At 41.7% G+C, this 18,469-nt stretch overlaps 1 protein-coding gene across 1 annotated transcript; it reads left to right on the forward strand.

Annotated features, from left to right (window-relative positions):
* The first annotated feature begins 109 nt into the window (after window positions 1-109).
* Window positions 110-16,747, forward strand: CENPL (centromere protein L). The gene is made up of 5 exons (XM_020798540.3): window positions 110-262; window positions 2,442-2,618; window positions 5,474-5,722; window positions 9,136-9,678; window positions 16,245-16,747. The coding sequence occupies exons 1-5, from the start codon at window positions 242-244 to the stop codon at window positions 16,314-16,316; spliced, it is 1,062 nt and encodes a 353-aa protein (XP_020654199.3). The 5' UTR covers window positions 110-241; the 3' UTR covers window positions 16,317-16,747.
* Window positions 16,748-18,469: the final 1,722 nt, after the last annotated feature.

Here is an 18,469-nt window from a genome sequence, read left to right on the forward strand (position 1 = left end):
CCTCTGTCGCCATCCTTAATGTGGGCACGAAACCCTTTTTTTAATCATTGGCTGTCGGTGTCGGAAACGCAACCAATCAGCGTCTTAGGTTTCTTTAACATGCGCAGAAGAGGCCTGGTGCCGAATTGATTGCCGGGAGGTGGATTCGAGGTTTTTTTTTTTAAAACAAGAATCCCGCCTCAATTTGTATGCAGTATTTTCGGTTGTTTAGGAGGCGACGAGAAGCGTGTGGTTGATTTTGATGGCGGAGGCTCAGCGACGGGTAAGGCAAAGTGGCGCATCTTTTTGGACGGCTGCATCTACGCGTATGGAACCAACCGCCTTTCCTGCCGGTTGTTTCCCCCTGAGGGAGAAGCGGGGAAGCGTGCGAGGCAATCCCTCAGGAATAGTCGGTTAGGAAATCCATACTTTTAATGTCACCATGCAGAAAAGAGCGGACAGATAAACGTGACTACCTTGTATTCGTAATTCTCCTCGCTTAGTAAATCGTGAAATCAGTACAGTATTTTGTTCCATGTCTGCTAATCTGTGGCGTAAACTTGTCCTGTAAATCTAAGGAAGTGGATTATGACCCGCGAAAGCCCCCACTGGAATCTGTTAATCTTAAAAGGCGACACAGTAGTTTTGTGGTGATTAAAACAGATTAACTTCCTGAAATTTCTAATGTGTTTTTGGCTGTTTTGTTTTTTTGCTTTTTTTAAACTATTACAAAACAATTTGAGGGGCTCTAGCAAATAAGAATAAAATTTAAACATCTACTGAAACCTCCCTGCAAAAGAAGCCAGCAGAACACCTTCCTAATAGACAAGGGGGAAATTCCATGGGACTTAGAAGATGGGGAGGAGGGAGTTCTGTGGCAGCTAAGAAAAGAAAGAAAAGTAAGCTTTTAAGATGATTGAAGACTCACCTTATGTATGTTAAAAGTTAATGTTCTGAGTGATTATTTATGCATTTATATTTAGTCCGTTCTGTACCTTCCGTATGTTTAATATCTATTGTAGTTATTGAAGCTTCTGAGGGAAAAAGAAACAGCCAATTTGCTATCCTTCAACACAGACGACCAATAAAGACTCCTAGACAAAATAATCTTTACCAAAAACTATCCTTAAACAGAATGAAAAAGTAGTCAGTTTTGTACCCTTATAATTTTTTAAAGTGCCACCATGTTTCTGTCTTTAGGATTAGTATTATTAAAAAACCAGGCATAGTCAATCAAAACTATAAAAACATTAACTGGTATTATACAACAGATACAACTTTTAACCAAAAACCTAAGTATCTGTTAAATATCAGCACAGTATGTTTGCTGTTCCTAATATTGCCCTTAGGGCACTCCATGGGCACAGGCTGGGTTAACAAGGACCATGTCAGATGCTATAGTCACTGGGCATCTGGTGACAAATGCGCTGTAGAGCTCAGCAAACTTTGTTGAGGAACCTGTAAAGCTACTGGAACAACGTAAACGCAAAACAACTCTCACCGAAAATCAGTAAATTACGAAATGTTATTACAAAGCAAACCCAACAGCCCGTGGTTTTCAAAAAACAATGATGGAAATCTGGAAAAGGAAACACCCAAGTAGTGGCATAACTGAACAATGATTAATGGGCCATAGAAGGTTTATCACCTGGAGTAAAGTGTTTTTAGAACTGGAATTGAAAGAACTAGAAAAGGTATCAAAAGAAAAATTAACTTTTGGCTTTTGGGGAGCTTTTTTAAAAATCTTGCCACAGGTTTTTTTGGTCCTAGTAGTGACCATGGTTGTACTCCCCAGATGTAGCTTATTTAGTGTCCCCTTCTACTTCTGCAGGTATAAACTTCCACTCAAAGCGTGGAGAATATGGGTTGCACAGTTACAGCCTAAAGCAGCTGTATAGAAAACTTCTTAGCCCCAGTAAACACTTTAAACATAAACCATTAAAGGACAGGTTATTCCACCCTGTTCCTTGGAGGACTGTGAGCCAATTGTAAGTTGACGAAGAAGACAGATCAAGGCCCCTGTTAAGTGCCAAACAACCCCCCAAAGGCAGATGGTTTCTCTTAGACAAAGTAAATGCTTTTCTTGCAGAGTAGATTCAAGTACTGTAGATGCTTGCTATCTGCAGCAATGGTGTTGTCTTCTGTTTTTCTTCCCAAGGCTTCAGTCTTGTAATTGTGTAATAAAGAGGCAACAAGTATTTCTAATGTCTCTCCGCAGCTCCAGCGGTCATTACTGTATATCTGTGTTTGCTTTTACCAAGGTTAAAATCATGCCTCCAGTCAGAAGGTAGAATAGGAGCTTCAGCTAAAAAAAGACAATAAAACCATATAAAATTATATAAAATAAAGATAAAATCACCACTGCTTAGCCACGAGCGTGCTGCCTTGAATTTTCTTATTCTGTATAAAATACTTCTAAATGTTGTTGTTGCTGTTTTGTCCTGTCATTGGATAAACTACAGGAGATGAACACTTCTGACGCCAAGAGAGTGAGTCCTGCTGGAAGAAAAGCTACAGACCATGGAGTGAATTTCACTAACACTGCATGTCTTTCAAGAGGGGTAGTGTCTGTCAGGAGAGGCAACGTATTTAGTCAGACTCCTGCTAAAAGAGTAATACTGCAAATTCCTCACGTGCAGGTAAAATTTCTGTTGATTTTCCATAGCTGGTGAGGTGTTTGACAGTTAAATGGATTTTTAACTGATGTGCTATTTTTGCTAGAATATAAATTCCAAGAGGAAAACTAGCGGACTGTAAGAGCGTACTTACCAGTAAAAATGGAAAGCTCTGTGCCAATTCAAGCTAACCGATAATCAGCACTGGTATTATTGCACTCCTTACGGTTGCAGAAACACAGCCGTAAGTTTTCATGAATTAATGGGAGGCAAAAAAACCCACTGTTGCTATTAGTTACAGAATTTCTGAGGAAACTGCCTCAAAAAAAAAAAACATAGGAAGAAAGCGTGTTTCTGAGAAGCCCTTTTGAAAACTACTGAACAAAATAACAATGGAATAAGCTGTGGACATCCACAAATCTATTCAGTGGGGTTATCGTCCATAGACCTCTGGGAAGCAGGACATTGATACTATACAGATCCCTCCCTCAGAGGTCTTATTTCCATTACACTTTTGAATAAGTATAAATCCTTTAGATTTTCTTATAGAAACAGAGGCTTCTGTTTCTTTCCTTTTCCATCAGTGATGTAAGATGAAAAAAAAATCAGCGCTTAATTTTTCCATAGGACAAAATATTTATTTATTTATTTATTTATTGGACTTATATACCGCCCCATAGTGCTACAAGCACTCTCCGGGCGGTTTACAATTTTTAATTATACAGGCTACACATTGCCCCCCCCCCCCCCCCCAGCAAGCTGGGTACTCATTTTACCGACCTCGGAAGGATGGAAGGCTGAGTCAACCTTGAGCCGGCTACCTGGGATTTGAACCCCAGGTCGTGAGCACAGTTTTAGCTGCAGTACAGCGTTTTAACCACTGTGCCACGAGGCTCTTTTATGCCTTTTAAAGCAATCAAGTTTGTTAATAACTGTGAATGGATATCCATACAGTTTCAAATTTGTCTGAAATTCTGTTCAGGCATTCAAAAAAGGGTTCTTGATGTGAAGAACTATTTCTGAGCAGAAAGCTTTTGCTGGATGTGAAGTCTCTCCACAGAAAGAGCAACTAGATCCATTCATGCCTCTTCTTGTATGAGTGCCATTTTGAGAACCATTGAGAGGAAGGAGTCAGCAAGATGTAGAGCCATTTTGAATCATGTAGCTTCCAACAGCATGGGAAGGGCTCCATCCTCAAGGCTTTAAGAACTAAATGGACTTTATGCCCTTTAGTTCACTATCCCAAGGAGAAAGATCTATCTTTTCTCCTTATTCCTCTAAAGGGCAGCTGAACCCGAGGTAGGAAGGAAAGGTGTTTGTAGAGGGGAAGGATATGTTTGAAAGGGACCATAGACTGGAAACAGTTCTTCATGCATCACCTTAAAAGGTTCACTATTTCACTTATGCAATCCTGTTTTGGCCTATATTTAATATTGTATTATGGCCGTTGAGAACGGGTACATAAAGTGATCACCTCTGTGGCATCTGGCAACCAGGATGTGTTGGGTATATATAAGGCTGCCACCTGGAAAGTGCAAATACACTCTTTGGGCATAAGGTTCTCTGGGCAGTGGCTCCCCGGTAGAGGAAGTGGCCGTGGCAAGAGTTGTAGCTAGCTTGAGAACAGTGCGTGGGAGCCCATCCCAGAACTGAGAGCTTTGGTAAATCCTATTGCAAGGATGTCCTCTGCCCTTAATTGGCACTTAATGGGTGGGGAGGACATCCTTCCCCATCCAGATATGGTTGGTAGCAGATGCTGTTGGAGTACTTTGTCCCCCTAAGGGGAAGCAAAGACCATCTGTACTCCTGACCCAGTATTCTACTGTTACCTACAGTGGACCCTTGACTTACAGACGGCTTGACTTGCAGACTTTTTGAGTTACAGACTTCTCTGGCCGCAAAATTTAGATTTGACTTGCACCCTGAGAATTGACTTACAGACCAGAAAAAAACCAAAATGGAACAAAAACGGCCTGTTACGGGATTAATCAGTTTTCAATGCACTGTAGGTCAATGGAGACTTGACCTACAGACTTTTTGACTTGAGAACCACCTTCCAATACGGATTAAGTTCTCAAGTCAAGACCCCACTGTATTCTTGTTTTAATCTATCAATTTGAGGCTTGGAGATGGAACTAAATTCTCTGGTTTTCCTCACTGTCAGAGGAAACAGGCAGCACACAAAAAATGTTTTTGACTGTAAGCTGCTGCCTATCAAGGTGAGTGGCTGGGACATCCCACTGCAAGGATGTTCTTCTTCCCCTGTATAAAAAGAAAAGTTCACAGTAAGTATCGATGTTACTTTTAGTTACTAGGTTTTATACTAACTGCTAGTATTTGTATTAGAATTCTAGTATTCTTATTCTTCCTATAATTGTCTCGAAGGACAGAGGCTAAAAATAACCTTACTTAGTTCCCAAGATAAAATTGAGTGTGTTTTTATTATCTGGACTCTTTTATTGTTAATGAATTTATTGTATTAAAATGCATGCTCTCTTGTAACATTAGCTTGTTATCTATTGTGGGATGGCCCAGCCTCTTCACTTCTTTTAATTTAGATTTCAATGTGCTTTCTCTCCCCCCCCCCCCCCCTTCTTGTATTTCGCTGTAGCTGTTTCAGGTTACAGAGAAGAAGTAGGCTCCAAGAACCTTTGAATGTTGAATGGCAAACTTGTGTGTTTGTAGCAATAATCAGATTAGTCATAGACACGGTCCTCAGAGGAATCAAAGCTCTTAAAAATCTGTTGAATGCTAAACAGCAGTTCTTCATAACAGTATTTCCTTTGCTTCAAGAAGACTGATTGAGAAGTGTAGCTTGTAAGCACCAACTGTGTTGTTATGAAGCAGTATTTAAGAACATGCTTCTCTTTAAATTGCAGGAAAAGGCTGATCTTCAGCTTAACTTGCTTCTTGGTAAGCAGTGGACCCTATACGCCGTCACTCCTCTGTACAAATTCTCTTATGGACAGATGCAGTCATATTCTAAACAGCTGAGTCTTTTCATTGCTGCTGAAAAGCAAAAAGGGCTTGCTGTGGAAGCTGAATCTGATCTTACATATATTGTGAAGTTCTCCTCAGTCCCAGCTTTGAAAACAGCAGAACATGAACAGGAATCAGTCCTCATCCAGGTAGGGAGTGTGGTGCCTAGTTTCTAATAATGTTGGGTTTGTCTTAACTTCACCGAGGGGTATTTTGCAGACAGGATAATAAAATGTCTCATATAGACTGGTATGTCACTGTTATCTGACTGTCCTCTGAAACTAACTGGATTTATTTTGAGCACCAAAAATTAAATCCACCAAAGCAACTGTGGTACAACTTTCTTGATTGCAACTCTGGAGGGTTTCCCAGCTATCCAGAGAAAGGGATGTACACAGGAGGTGTGTAAGAGGCTAGACTAGGTAGGGGGACTCGCTATTTCTGCAGACAGTAAATGTTTTATCTGTGATTGCTTTCCACTGGATTGAAGCCCAAAGGTGCACAGTTCTCTTTAAGAATCATGAAAGCCTGAGGCTTGCTGGGCAGCATGTCATATGAAAAAGAAAGTGCACCCTCTTTGAATTCGATGGCTTTATTTTTGTAAAATAAATCACAACATGGTGTAATATGTCATGTATTGTTTGTTCATCTGACATATTTACCTAATTTTCATACCTGCTGAGGACCAGATAATTTTTATTATGTCCTGATATGTAAAACCATAGAATTCAAAGAGGGTGTATTTTTTCTCTCGTGACCATGTGTGCTTCCTGCATCCTTCAAGTTTCTTGAATGAAGAACAATCAGAAGGGGGGCTGGGGCAGCCTAGAGAAGATATGGACCAACTGGCACAGGAATAACCCAAAAATGCACTGGCCAAAATTATTGGCACCCTTAACTTAGTATTTGGTAGCACCTCCTTTGGAAGAAAATAACTGAAATCAATCACTTCCTGTAACCATGAATGAGTTTCTTACACCTCTCTACTGGAACTTTGGACCACTCTTCTTTTGCAAACTGCTCCAAGGCCTTCAGAAATGAAGGATGCCTTCTCCCAACTGTTGTTTTGAGATCTCTTCACAGGTGGTTCTATGGGATTCAGATCTGGACTCATTGCTGGCCATTTCAGAACTCTGCTTTGTTTGTAACCATTTCTGAGTGCTTTTTCAAGTATGTTTCGGGTCCTTGTCCTACTGGAAGACCCATGACCTCTGGTGGAGATGCAGCTTTTTGACACTGGCCACTATATTGCACCCCAAAATTCTTTGGTAAGCAGCAGATTTCATGATTCTGTTTACATAGTCAAGGCATCCAGTGCCAGAAGCACAAAAGCAACCTCAAAACATATTTGAACCTCCACCATGTTTGACTGTACGGACTGTGTTCTTTTCTTTGAATGCCTCGTTTCTTTTTCTGTAAACAGTACCATTATGTCCTTTATCAAAAGGCTCTACTTTTGTCTCATCTGTCCACAGTACGTTCTCCCAGAAGGATTGTGGTTTTGTCACATAAGTGTTGGCATCCTCCAGTCTTGCTTTTTTATGCCTTTGTGTCAGCAGTGGTGTCCTCCTGGGTCTCCTACCATAGCGTCCCTTTTCACTCAGATGGCAATGGATAGTGTGAGCTGACATTGTTGTACCCTGTGTCTGCAGATCAGCTTGAATTTGTTGGGAAGTTAATCTGGCTTCTATATCCACCATTCAAACAACCCTTCGTTGTAATTTTTCAGTAATTTTGCTCTTCCATCCATGTCCAGGGAGGTTAGCTACAGTTCCATGGGCTGTAAATCTCTTGATATTGTGCACAGTGGACACAGGAACATTAAAATCTCTGGAGATGGACTTGTAGCCTTGAGATTGTTGATGTTTTTCCACAATTTTTTTCTCAAATCCACAGACAACTCTTTACACTTCATTCTTTTCTCCATGCTCGGTGTCACACACAACACAAAGGTTGAGTCAAATTTTCTCCATCATAATTGGTTGCAACTGTTATTACTATATTGCTCACATTTCTTACTTGCAACAGGTGTATCTAAATACAAATTAAAGGAGCATCACATGCTTGAAAAGCAAGTATTTCTTACAATTTAGACAGGGTGCCAATAATTTTGACCAATGCAGTTTTGGGTTTTTGTGTGGGATTGTATCAGATTTGACTTTTCTTCTCTGTCTTTTTGTGTGTGTGTTGTTCCAATGCAAACCAAAGAAACGAACATGTGAGTACCAAAACATTTGCAACTGCAACAATTTTCTGAGAGAAGGGTTGCATTTTCTGACAGAATTGCAAGGATGCCAATATTTTTGGCCATGACTGTAACAAGTCATTGCTTGTATCCTTCACCATACGCCAGTTACATTAGCAGGTGAGCAATGAAAGATGCAAGTGACAACATGTTAACTATAGTAATTGCTGCTACAATTTACATCACTGCAGTTACACTGGTGTAACTAACTAGTAAATTTCAGAGCTGTGTTTTAAACTATTTTTATTTATTCATTCATTTATTTAATTAACTTATATGCCGCCCACTCTACCCAAAGTTCTCTGGGCAGCTTACAACAATTAAAATACAATAAAAAAGATAAAACAATTAAAATATATACTCTGAAAATTGTCATCAGGACCCACAGTTAATATTATTTCAATTAAAAGCCTTCTGGAACAGGACGGTTTTGACCTGGTGCCGAAATGTCATCAGTGTTGACACCAGATGAATCTCAGTTGGGAGGGCATTCCATAGTCTGGGGGCAGGTGCTGAAAAGGCCCTTTGTCTACAAGCCATCCCTCTTATCTCCTCGAGGGATGGCTCTTTCAAAAGGCCCCCCCGGCTAGATGTTAACTGCTGGGTAGGTTCATATGGAAGGAGGCGGTCCTTCAGGTATCCAGGGCCCAAGCCGTTTAGGGCTTTATATGTCAAAACAAGCACTTCGAATTGGGCCCAGGCAGCAACTGGTAACCAATGTAACTTAAACAGAATCGTCTTGATATGTCCCCTAGCGGCACCACCACTCACCAGCCGCACAACTCGATTCTGGACCAGTTGCAGTCGCCGGACCGTCTTCAAAGGCAGCCCCACATAGAGCGCATTGCAGTAATCTATACGAGATGTTACCAGTGCATGTGTAACCGTCATGAGACTCTGCTTGTCCAGGTAGGGCCATAGCTGATACATTTTCCACAGCTGAAGGAAGGCGCCCCTGGCCACCGAGTCCACCTGGACTTCCAGAGTTAGACTGGGGTCCAGGAGCACCCCCAGGCTGCGGACCCTGTCCCTTAGGGGGAGTGTAACCCCATTCAAAGCAGGGAAATGGCCCTCCAGCCTGTCCAGCGAAGCACCCGCTAACAGCTCTTTCATCTTGTCTGGATTGAGTTTCAATTTATTAACCCTCATCCAGCATTATCAGATCCAGACACAAATTCAGCACAGAAACCGCCTCACTTGGGTTGGTGGAAAACGAGAGGTAGTGCTGAGTGTCGTCAGCATATTTTTATGTGTGTAATACAGGTATATGCATTGTTTAGATGTGTCCAGATGTGTTGTTTTATCGTTTTGTCATAGATCGCAGAAAGATCACAAGTTGCAGATGACAACAAAGGAGGCAAAGTGGTATGGATGGGCTTATTCTGCTGTACATGTGCAAATGACATTGTGGAGAATGTAATGGAAGAATTCACTTGCTTGCCTTTGTTTCTTGTACATGGAACAAAGCGTCTCTCAGACCACGTTGAAGCCTGGCTTCAGCAGACCTTTGACTGTTGTTGCAGTCCTTTGCATATCAACCCTATCAGTCTTGCCTGGATGGTTGCAATGTGGTCAGGATACAATATGGACAGATATACAGTTGCAACAGAGCTGACGTTTTCTGTGCCTTGCACTGCTTATCCTTTGGATATCTCTTATGCTATTCATCCTGAAGATGCAAAAGCCCTTTGGGATTCAATCCAGAGCATTCAAGAGGAAGTACGGCAAGAGGAAGTAGAATTATTCATGGAGTGCCTTTACAACCACTTTCACAGACACTTCAAAATTCACCTGTCAGCCTCAAGATTGGTGAAAATTTCCACATCTGTAGCTTCTGCTCATTCTTCTGGGAAGATTAAGGTACGGAGCTAGGCTTGCTGATCAGTAGCAGCTATTGCTAAAAATAATCTATTTTAAAGGAAATTGCAGAACAAATTATGTCAAATGATACTTGAATATTGATCATGTGCAATGCTGATGACTTCTTGCTAGGCATACATTTGTATGGAAGAGTATGCTGGAGTTGGGCATCCTGAAGGTATTTTTGGCATACGTTGATTCTTGGAAAGTTAATGACGACGTCCTCACCTTGGTTGACCCTCTCACTTGCTCCAGTAGGCAGGAATTATTTCATCAATCAACCAGATCCTGCAGGTGCCCTCTACCTATTTTGATTTTTATCTCCATTCACTTTTCCAGTGGCGTTTTCAGACCAGGACAGAAATAGCCTAGGCCCCTTGAATGTCCGTCAGGGAGATGGAGAAGATACAGGCCTTTTGCTTTCCCATGTTGGGTGGAAACCATAAGACAAGAAGCGCTATCATATGGCATCACATTGTGTCCCACAAAATGGGACTAAATACATAAGCTGTCCAGACCTCTCAGGACATTGGAGGCAAAATGAGTGGGATTTAGGGTCTGTTCAAACCGGCTGTTTTTGGTGTAGGGTGGATCAGGCTACAAAGGGGTTATTGAAGTCAGGAGGAGGATCAATGTGCCATTTGGCACACTCCTCCCATCTGAACAGCAAACACCTCTTGTAGCCTGATTAGCTGTCAATTAAGCACTTCTGTCTTCTGTTGCTCTCCGCTCCCCGGCCTATCTGATCAACAAGGGCTGGAAGCTGGCACTGGTGTTGGAGTGGTTCACGGGTTTGTTGCTTCTCCTTTTCACTTCCTGGAAGAGGCAGGAGGCCAGTTGATGTGCAAGGGAGGCTCAGAGTGGCTTGCAGCTTCACAGATGAGATTTGCCATCTGTCAGCCATTGTTGTCCTCTTCCCAGCTGACTACAGCTGCTGTGCTGGGAGTGCAGCATAAGGTAGATTTTGAATCCCGCCAAAAGGAATGCATGCCGTAGCCCTGTGTCAGAAAGGTGTGACAGCTCTTAAAGGAGAAGGATGGATTGTTCTAAGTAGAAATACAAGCAGACATGGTCTTTCCCCACCCTGATCCAAGCAGTGCCTTCAGTGATCCATATACCATAAGTGTATGCCAGCGTGAGCAGGCTCTTAGTAGAAGGGCTGCTTACAGAGAGGTCTCAGATGCTCCTCTCCTACCACAAGCTTGTACACTGAATCCAGAGTTCCACAATTTCTGTTAAAATAATGTCATCTGATTTAGCATGTTTGATTTAAATGTTATATTCAAACATATTCAGAGTTTTTTGTGGAAATTATTTTATTGGAACATTTGTCAGAATAGAAAGCTCTGTGGCTTAGATATCTGGCTTAGGAGCCAGAGGTTGGGAGTTTGATTCCCCACTGTGCCTCCTGGGAGAAGAGTCAGCCTATGTGGCTTTGGGCAAGCTGTGCAATCCCAGCATGCTTGCAGAAGAAGGGAAGGAAGAGCAAACCATTTCTGAGTACTGTCTTTCTAGAAAATCCTGAAAAGGGTCACCAGAAGTCAGATTTGGCTTGCCAGCACATTTTAAAGAGAATAGGATATATTTATCTTACATTTAACAAAACAAACAAACAAACAAACAAACAAACAAACCACACCTGAAAGATCGCTTTTCGTTTAGGACACTTGGCTAAAGAAAGCTGTACACAGTATGTCTTATCAACATTTTAAATTTGTTTTGCTGAGGTAGAACTGCAGTACTTTCATCTTCACTCAGTCACTCTATGCACTATGTTTAGTTCTGTTTCAGGTTGAGAAAAATCTGATTCAGTACAACTAGTTGAACATGCGGTTTCACTAAAAAATCTACAGTGGTGCCCCTCATAGCGACGTTAATCCGTTCCAGGATTAACGTCGCTATCCGGAAACATCGCTAAACGAAACATAAAACCCCATAGGAATGCATTAAACTCCATTTAATGCGTTCCTATGGGGGGAAAACTCACTGGTAAGCGAAGATTCCCCATCCGGCTGCTGTTTTCGCCTCCTCGGTAAGCGAGGGCAGGGCGGCGCGAAAACGCTGCGGGCGGCCATTTTCTTGATCCGGCGGCCATTTTGGAACCGCCAATCAGCTGTTTTAAAAACATTGCAATGCGATAATCCATAAGTGAAACGCTTACCGATCATCGCAATGCGATGTTTAGCTTATCTGAACATCGCAATGCGATCGTAAAAACGATCGCAAAATCTGCATTGCTATGCAGATTCGTCGTTAAACGGTGCGCTCGTTAAGTGAGGCACCACTGTATATCAAATTACAGCACCGAGATACTCCTTTACCTTTTCAAGGGCTTTCCCTCAGCCCCTTTAAAAGGGCTGACATGTTCCTTCATGGCCCTTGGTTGTTTCAGCAAGCAGAGGTGCACACTACATGTTGTTCAGCTGCCACCAGTTGATTACATTAACTTTGTTCACTATTAATAACAGAGATCTGGGCAATGTATCATTTAAAAACCAAGTTGTTGTTTAGTCGTTAGGTCGTGTTGGACTCTTTGTAACGCCATTGACCAGAGCACACCAGGCCCTCCTGTCTTCCACTGCCTCCCGGAGTTGGGTCAAATTCATGTTGGTCACTTCGATGACACTGTCCAACCATCTCATCCTCTGTTGTCCCTTCTCCTCTTGCCCTCACACTTTCCCAACATCAAGGTCTTTTCCAGGGAGTCTTCTCTTCTCATCAGATGGCCAAAGTATTGGAGCTTCAGCTTCAGGATCTGTCCTTCCAGTGAGCACTCAGGGTTGATTTCCTTCAAATGGAGTCCAGCAGCACAATTCAAAAGCATAAATTCTTCGGTGGTCAACCGTCTTTATGGTCCAGCTCTCACTTCTATTCATCGCTACTGGAAAAACCATAGCTTTGAGTATGCGGACCTTGGTCGGCAAGGTGATGTCTCTGCTTTTTAAGATGCTATCTAGATTAGTCATTGCTTTCCTCCCAAAAAGCAGGTGTCTTTTAATTTTGTGGCTGCTGTCACCATCTGCAATGATCATAGAGCCCAAGAAAGTAAAATCTGCCACTGCCTCCATATCTTCTCCTTCTGTTTGCCAGGAGGTGATGGGACCAGTGGCCATGATCTTGGTTTTTTTTATGTTGAGCTTCAGACCATTTTTGCGCTCTCTTTCACCCTCATTAAGAGGTTCTTTAATTCCTCCTCACTTTCTGCCTTCAGAGCGGTATCATTTGCATGTCAGAGGTTGTTGATATTTCTTCTGGCAATCTTAATTTCATGGTTGTGGGTTTTTCGGGCTCTTTGGCTGTGTTCTGAAGGTTGTTCTTCCTAATGTTTCGCCAGTCTCTGTGGCCGGCATCTTCATTTGCAGCATTAGTTGCCTCCAGAACACACCCAAATCATTGTCCCTTTAGGTGGTTTTTGAGTTTGGGGAACAGATAATAGGAGTCAGGTCGGGAGAATAGGGTGGATGGGGCATCACTTGAAAGCCTAAGGACATCAGTTTTCCATTGTTTCACCTGCAGTGTGACACGAGGTGTTGTTATGCAAAAGGATGACACCTTTGGACAGCTTTCCTCGACATTCTTCCTTGATGTTTTGCCTCAAAAACAAATAAAGCACAGTAATATTGTGCATTGATGGCTGAACCCTGTTGGAGGTAGTCCACCAGCGGAATTCCCTTCTTATCCCAAAAAACTGTTGCCATTTGCTTCTGCACCGACCTTTGCACTCGGAACTTCTTTGGCCTGGGGAAACCACTGTGCCTCCATTCCTTAGACTGTTCCTTTGTCTCAGGATCATAACAGTAGATCCATGTCTCATCACCAGTTACCAGTTTGCCCAGGAAATCTGACTCATTTCTTGCAAAATGTTCCAAAACAGCCACCAATGATTCCACACGTTTCCTCTTTTGTTCGGTTTTCAAAAGTTTGGGGATCCACTTTGCTGTTAGTTTTCTCATTTCCAAGCTGCTGTAGATAATGGTATCAACTCTCTCACGTGATATTCTCAGATATATAGCAATACGTTTGGCTGATATTCAGCAGTCCTCCATGATCATGTCATGGACAGCTTTCACATTTGCAGGCACAGAGACAGAAACAGGCCTTCCACTGGGTTTGTCACTTTCAACACCGAAATGGCCAGTTTTAAAATTGACAACCCAACGTTGAACTGTTGCATATAAAGGCCCACTGTCACTCATAGTTTGTGACATTTCATCATGGATCTGCTTTGCACCTGTCCCTTGGAGAAACAGGAACTTGATTATGGCCCTATGCTCTTCCACACTGAACTTTTCTGGAGGTGCTGCCATGTTCACTTTGGACCTGAACATGAAAAAATCATAGGTAGTTGATTTCTGCCCCGTTGAATACAGACAAATTGGCCAATACACCCTGCAATTTATAGCTTCCTCGTTCATTTTTTTTTCTGGGAAAGGCTCAATACTTATCAGCACCCCCTCATACCAAAATGTAATCCAGTTTTTCACAATTTTTCGCAAGTGATTTTACATTATGTTCACCCAAATTCTACAAAGCCCTAAGAAAAGAAGTGGCAGAAGTTAGATGTGTGGAGAACAACTAAAATATCTGTTAACTGAACAAAAGATTAGAGATGATCAAATTGTTTCCTCTCGGCAAGCAAACATGTGGGGAAGATTATCTAAAGTAACCCTAGTTAGGTGGCTCAAAGTTTGTGTTGCTCAGGCCTATCACAGTCCTGGTGTTTCTGTTCATAGGGAATTATCATCCATTTGATCAGGAGTATAACCATCTTTGCTCGATTGAATACCAAAGCTGCATTGGAGAAATCACCTGGAGAGTATCTACTTCATTTGTAAGATACTAACGACTAGATGTCTTTGTTTTGGCTTGAAGACTCCTTAGAGCGTAGGATACTACAGCAGGTAGTGCAGCACTAAGGATATGTGGTTATTTTTTCTTTTGGGGATTTTATTAGTTTTCTCCCACTCAGAAATGAGCTGGTCCTTTGGCACCAAGGTAAGGCTGTTCTCCACTGTAGGAGAAAGATAAGACTTGATAGTTACTATAATATATCCATTTTCTACAGTGGAAAGATGATATAGTTTCCTACCCAGAAGAAATTCTCAGAAACATGTTTGTGTGGCTTTTATCCATGATTTTGTTGTTTTTGTCCTGTCTTTTCTTGCTGGTACCAGACCTTTTTCTTATTGGATTGACAAACCCTATGTTCTCTTATTTGCTAGTGCTTCAGATGACAGTGATTTGCATCTCTCTCACACTTTTCTTCTGGATTAAGTCTACATGGGATACACAACTGCTTGAATCTGGGTTGTCTTGCCCCACTAGAGGGTACCTACAGGCCTGGGTGACTGATGCAATAAATCCTGCCTACTGAAGTGCATGGAAGGGACAACCCAGTGTATGGATGTCCTTGTTTTACTAGACTGTCCTCTGCCTGTCCTTCTCAAGGATGTCCTCTTACTTTTCCCAGTAGTATGTCACAGTTTCTCTCTTTGCCCTTCATTCCAAGGAAGGGCAGGCTTGGAAAGGTAAACAGGGGAAGGTGAACATGCATGTAAAGGCCCATTTTGTGCATACTCTTATGACCAGAGACAACAGATCACCAGTATCTGACACCTATTGTAAGAACTTTTGGTGATAGTTTCCTCAAGAACAGGACCCCTAAATAGAACGTTAATAGCAGCTTACATGTCTCCTCAACACACACAAAAATGGAATCAAAATGATCTTTGTTTTCTTTACACTATCTTGACTTAAGTTGAAAGGCTCTTAACTATAAATGTGTAAGATGATTCCTGAAATTTGAAATAATGGAAAGAAGAGGCAAGGCAGAACCTGAAATCCATATTATAACCAAACCTAGACTTTATTTCATGTTTTCAGTGTAGTGACTATACTACTTACTGTTCTGGTAAAATTCAAATCTAATATGCCTTTGTTTTATTAAACAAATACAAATTATTAGCATGTTAGATTTAGCTCCCTTTTGGGATAAAAAAGTAAAAACAAAAGCATCTGCTTTGAAGCAAGCAAAACAAAAAGTTCATCTAGATTTAGGAAGCATGTGTGCACTGTCTAGCATTTTAAAAAGGAGAAACAACTCTCACACAGGGTTTTCTAGGTATAGAGCAAGCAATCAGAAGTGGTTTACTGTTGCCTTCTCTTGAGGGCACTCTGTCCAAAGAAACTTTTCAAAGACCACATAAGGTGGCTCTTCTAAATGACACGGTGGGTGAATCTGATCCCTAGTGTTCCAGCTCATCTCTCTATTTCTGTCTAAAACTTGGCTCTCCAGGTGATGATGAACTGCTTACTCTCATTCTACCTCACCACTGGCTAGGACAGATTTCTGTATTTGGAGGACCACAGACCCAAAAGGAAATCTTAAGGCAATGAATACACAGCATTTGATTCCAAGCCCTTGAATGGGTTTGGTCTGTTTTAACTTGATAATTTTGGATACATAAAATGGGGATTATAATGGATTTTGTTTGCTTAATTGGTTTTCCTCTGAATAACCTCTATTATTGACAGCTTTAATCTGACTACAATGTATTTTTTTTCAGATTCTCCATTCCCAGTATCTCATAAGAGTCCTATCACTGCTGACAGAACTGGCAATTTCAAAGATACTGTGATGGTAAAATAACTCACATGTGGAAAATATATCTGGCACAAGAGGACTATAAAGGTGCCTTTTACATTTTTAATTATTTTCTCTAGTTCTTGACCTGCATTCTGCTTAGAAGTACCATTTATACAGTGCAAGGAGCCAACTGTTTCTCTGTGTTGAAATTCTTAATTTTGGGAGGAAAAATCTGTCTGAGTATATAAGAGATTTCATTAAAGAGAGTATTACACAAAGTAAGATGCAATTCCTTGATTCTGGCACCATGTAAACATTGCACAGAAGACAGGAATTGGCACAGTAACCAGTCAACTTACTCTATAAGCTATTCTGTGTATTCTGGAAAGGCTGTACTACTACAACTTTTAGACAAAAGCAGCAAAGATGGTAAGATGGCAATTGATATTTATATTAAACAGACATAAATTGTACATTTGTGAAGCATTATATGAATAGGAGTTGTAATATAATGTAATCCTGTCAGTCATGCATTCCTGTAAAATAATCTATCCTATTTGTCCAGTTTGGGGTTTGCCTCAAGTTAGCTTTCTGTTCCCAGTGAGTATTCACTGGATCTTTGAGAGTTTCCTCTGTTAGATTTGTGTGGGGGGGAAGACTGTATGTCCATTTTGCTAATGCTGGGGGCTTCCCCAAGTCTATTGCTGCCATCATACCTGAAACATGAAGAGAAAGTGGTTTTAGGTTCCTAAAGAAAATACACCATCCAGTACAGTGGTGCCTCACATAGCGATCGCTCCGTTTTACAACGAAATCGCTTTGTGACACTGTTTTTTCGATTGCAAAAGCGATCGCTTAGCAATGTTTCCTTTGGGGAAAATTCGCTTTGCGATGATCGCGGGGAAGCGATCATCGCAAAGCGCCTGTTTTCGCACAGCTGATTGGCAGTTCCAAAATGGCCGCCCGCTGTGTTGCCTCGCTTTAGAGGCACCGAAAATGGCTGCCGCAATGGAGGATTTTCGCATAAGGTTAGTTTTTAAGCCCACAGGAACACATTAAACGCGTTTTAATATGTTTCTATGGGCTTTTTAATATCGCTTAGCGACATTTTTGTTCTGCAGCAATTTTTGCGGAATGGATTAACGTCGCTAAGCGAGGCACCACTGTATGAGGAAAAAAAGTCACTGCCTTTCCTGCTGCAGTAGAAAGAGTTTATAGAATATATTTTTTATTTTAGTAGAACGATAAAGATACTATACCTAGTTCCTAGCATTTAGAGCAATGATCTGAATTAAGTTCGTTTTAGATTAGATTTTTACTATTAAATAGTTTTGCTCCTCTGTCCGTTTATGTAGAAAGCACAAAGGTAGGTGTTGTAAGGCAGAGGTTGTCAACCCCCGGTCCGCAGCCCAGTGCCAGTCTGTGGCCTGAGCCGGACTGGGCCATGGAGACAGACATCCCCCCCGCACACACTCCCCTCCCCACAGCTGCTTCGCGTGCATGCTCCCCCACCCCTTTACACGGGCAGGCGGGCATGCATGCACTTCTGCACATGCGCGAAGCGGTAGGGGAGCACTCATGTCAGCGCTGGAACACATGTGCTCCCCACTACTTTGTGCATGCGCCTGAGAGCATGCGAGTGCCTATGCGAGCGCGGAGGTGCCATGCCTTCCTCAGAGGCTCAGCTGGTCCATGGTCCCAAAAAGGCTGGGAACTGCTGTTGTAAGGGATAGGGGAGCTCATGTTCTTCAATAACGCAGTGCTATTGTATTTTTTAAAGGAAATTTTTTAAATCACCATGTTTCCCCTAAAATAAGACAGGGTCTTATATTAATTTTTGCTCCAACCCCCCCCCCCACACACATTAGGGCTTATTTTCAGGTGATTTTTTTTCATGTATTCAAATGTAGTCCTGTCATCTTCTGGTTGCTACACAATGGTGGAGGGTGGGGTTTCACTTAACTGGGGCTTATTTTGGGGATAGGGCTTATATCGCAAGTATCCTGAAAAATCATACTAGGGCTTATTTTCAGGTTAGGTCTCATTTTCAGGGAAACAGGTAGTTCTATAAAGGCCACTGCTATTCTACAGTTCTAAATGACATCTAGCTGTATTAACCATGAGTTTCAGTTTTACATGTTCAAGGCCTTTAGCTACTGTGTATTGTACATTATTTTAAAAAAAGGAAGCCAAGGATAGCATTTT

Source organism: Pogona vitticeps, chromosome 4 (assembly GCF_051106095.1).
Source record: "Pogona vitticeps strain Pit_001003342236 chromosome 4, PviZW2.1, whole genome shotgun sequence".
NCBI lineage: Eukaryota > Metazoa > Chordata > Lepidosauria > Squamata > Agamidae > Pogona > Pogona vitticeps.

Excerpts from the sequence above, each read along its gene's own strand:
- CENPL (XM_020798540.3), top strand. The coding sequence starts at position 242 with ATGGCGGAGGCTCAGCGACGG. Across the intron at positions 5,723-9,135 it reads AGGAATCAGTCCTCATCCAG|ATCGCAGAAAGATCACAAGT; the intron begins GTAGGGAGTGTG and ends GTTTTGTCATAG. Across the intron at positions 9,679-16,244 it reads ATTCTTCTGGGAAGATTAAG|ATTCTCCATTCCCAGTATCT; the intron begins GTACGGAGCTAG and ends ATTTTTTTTCAG.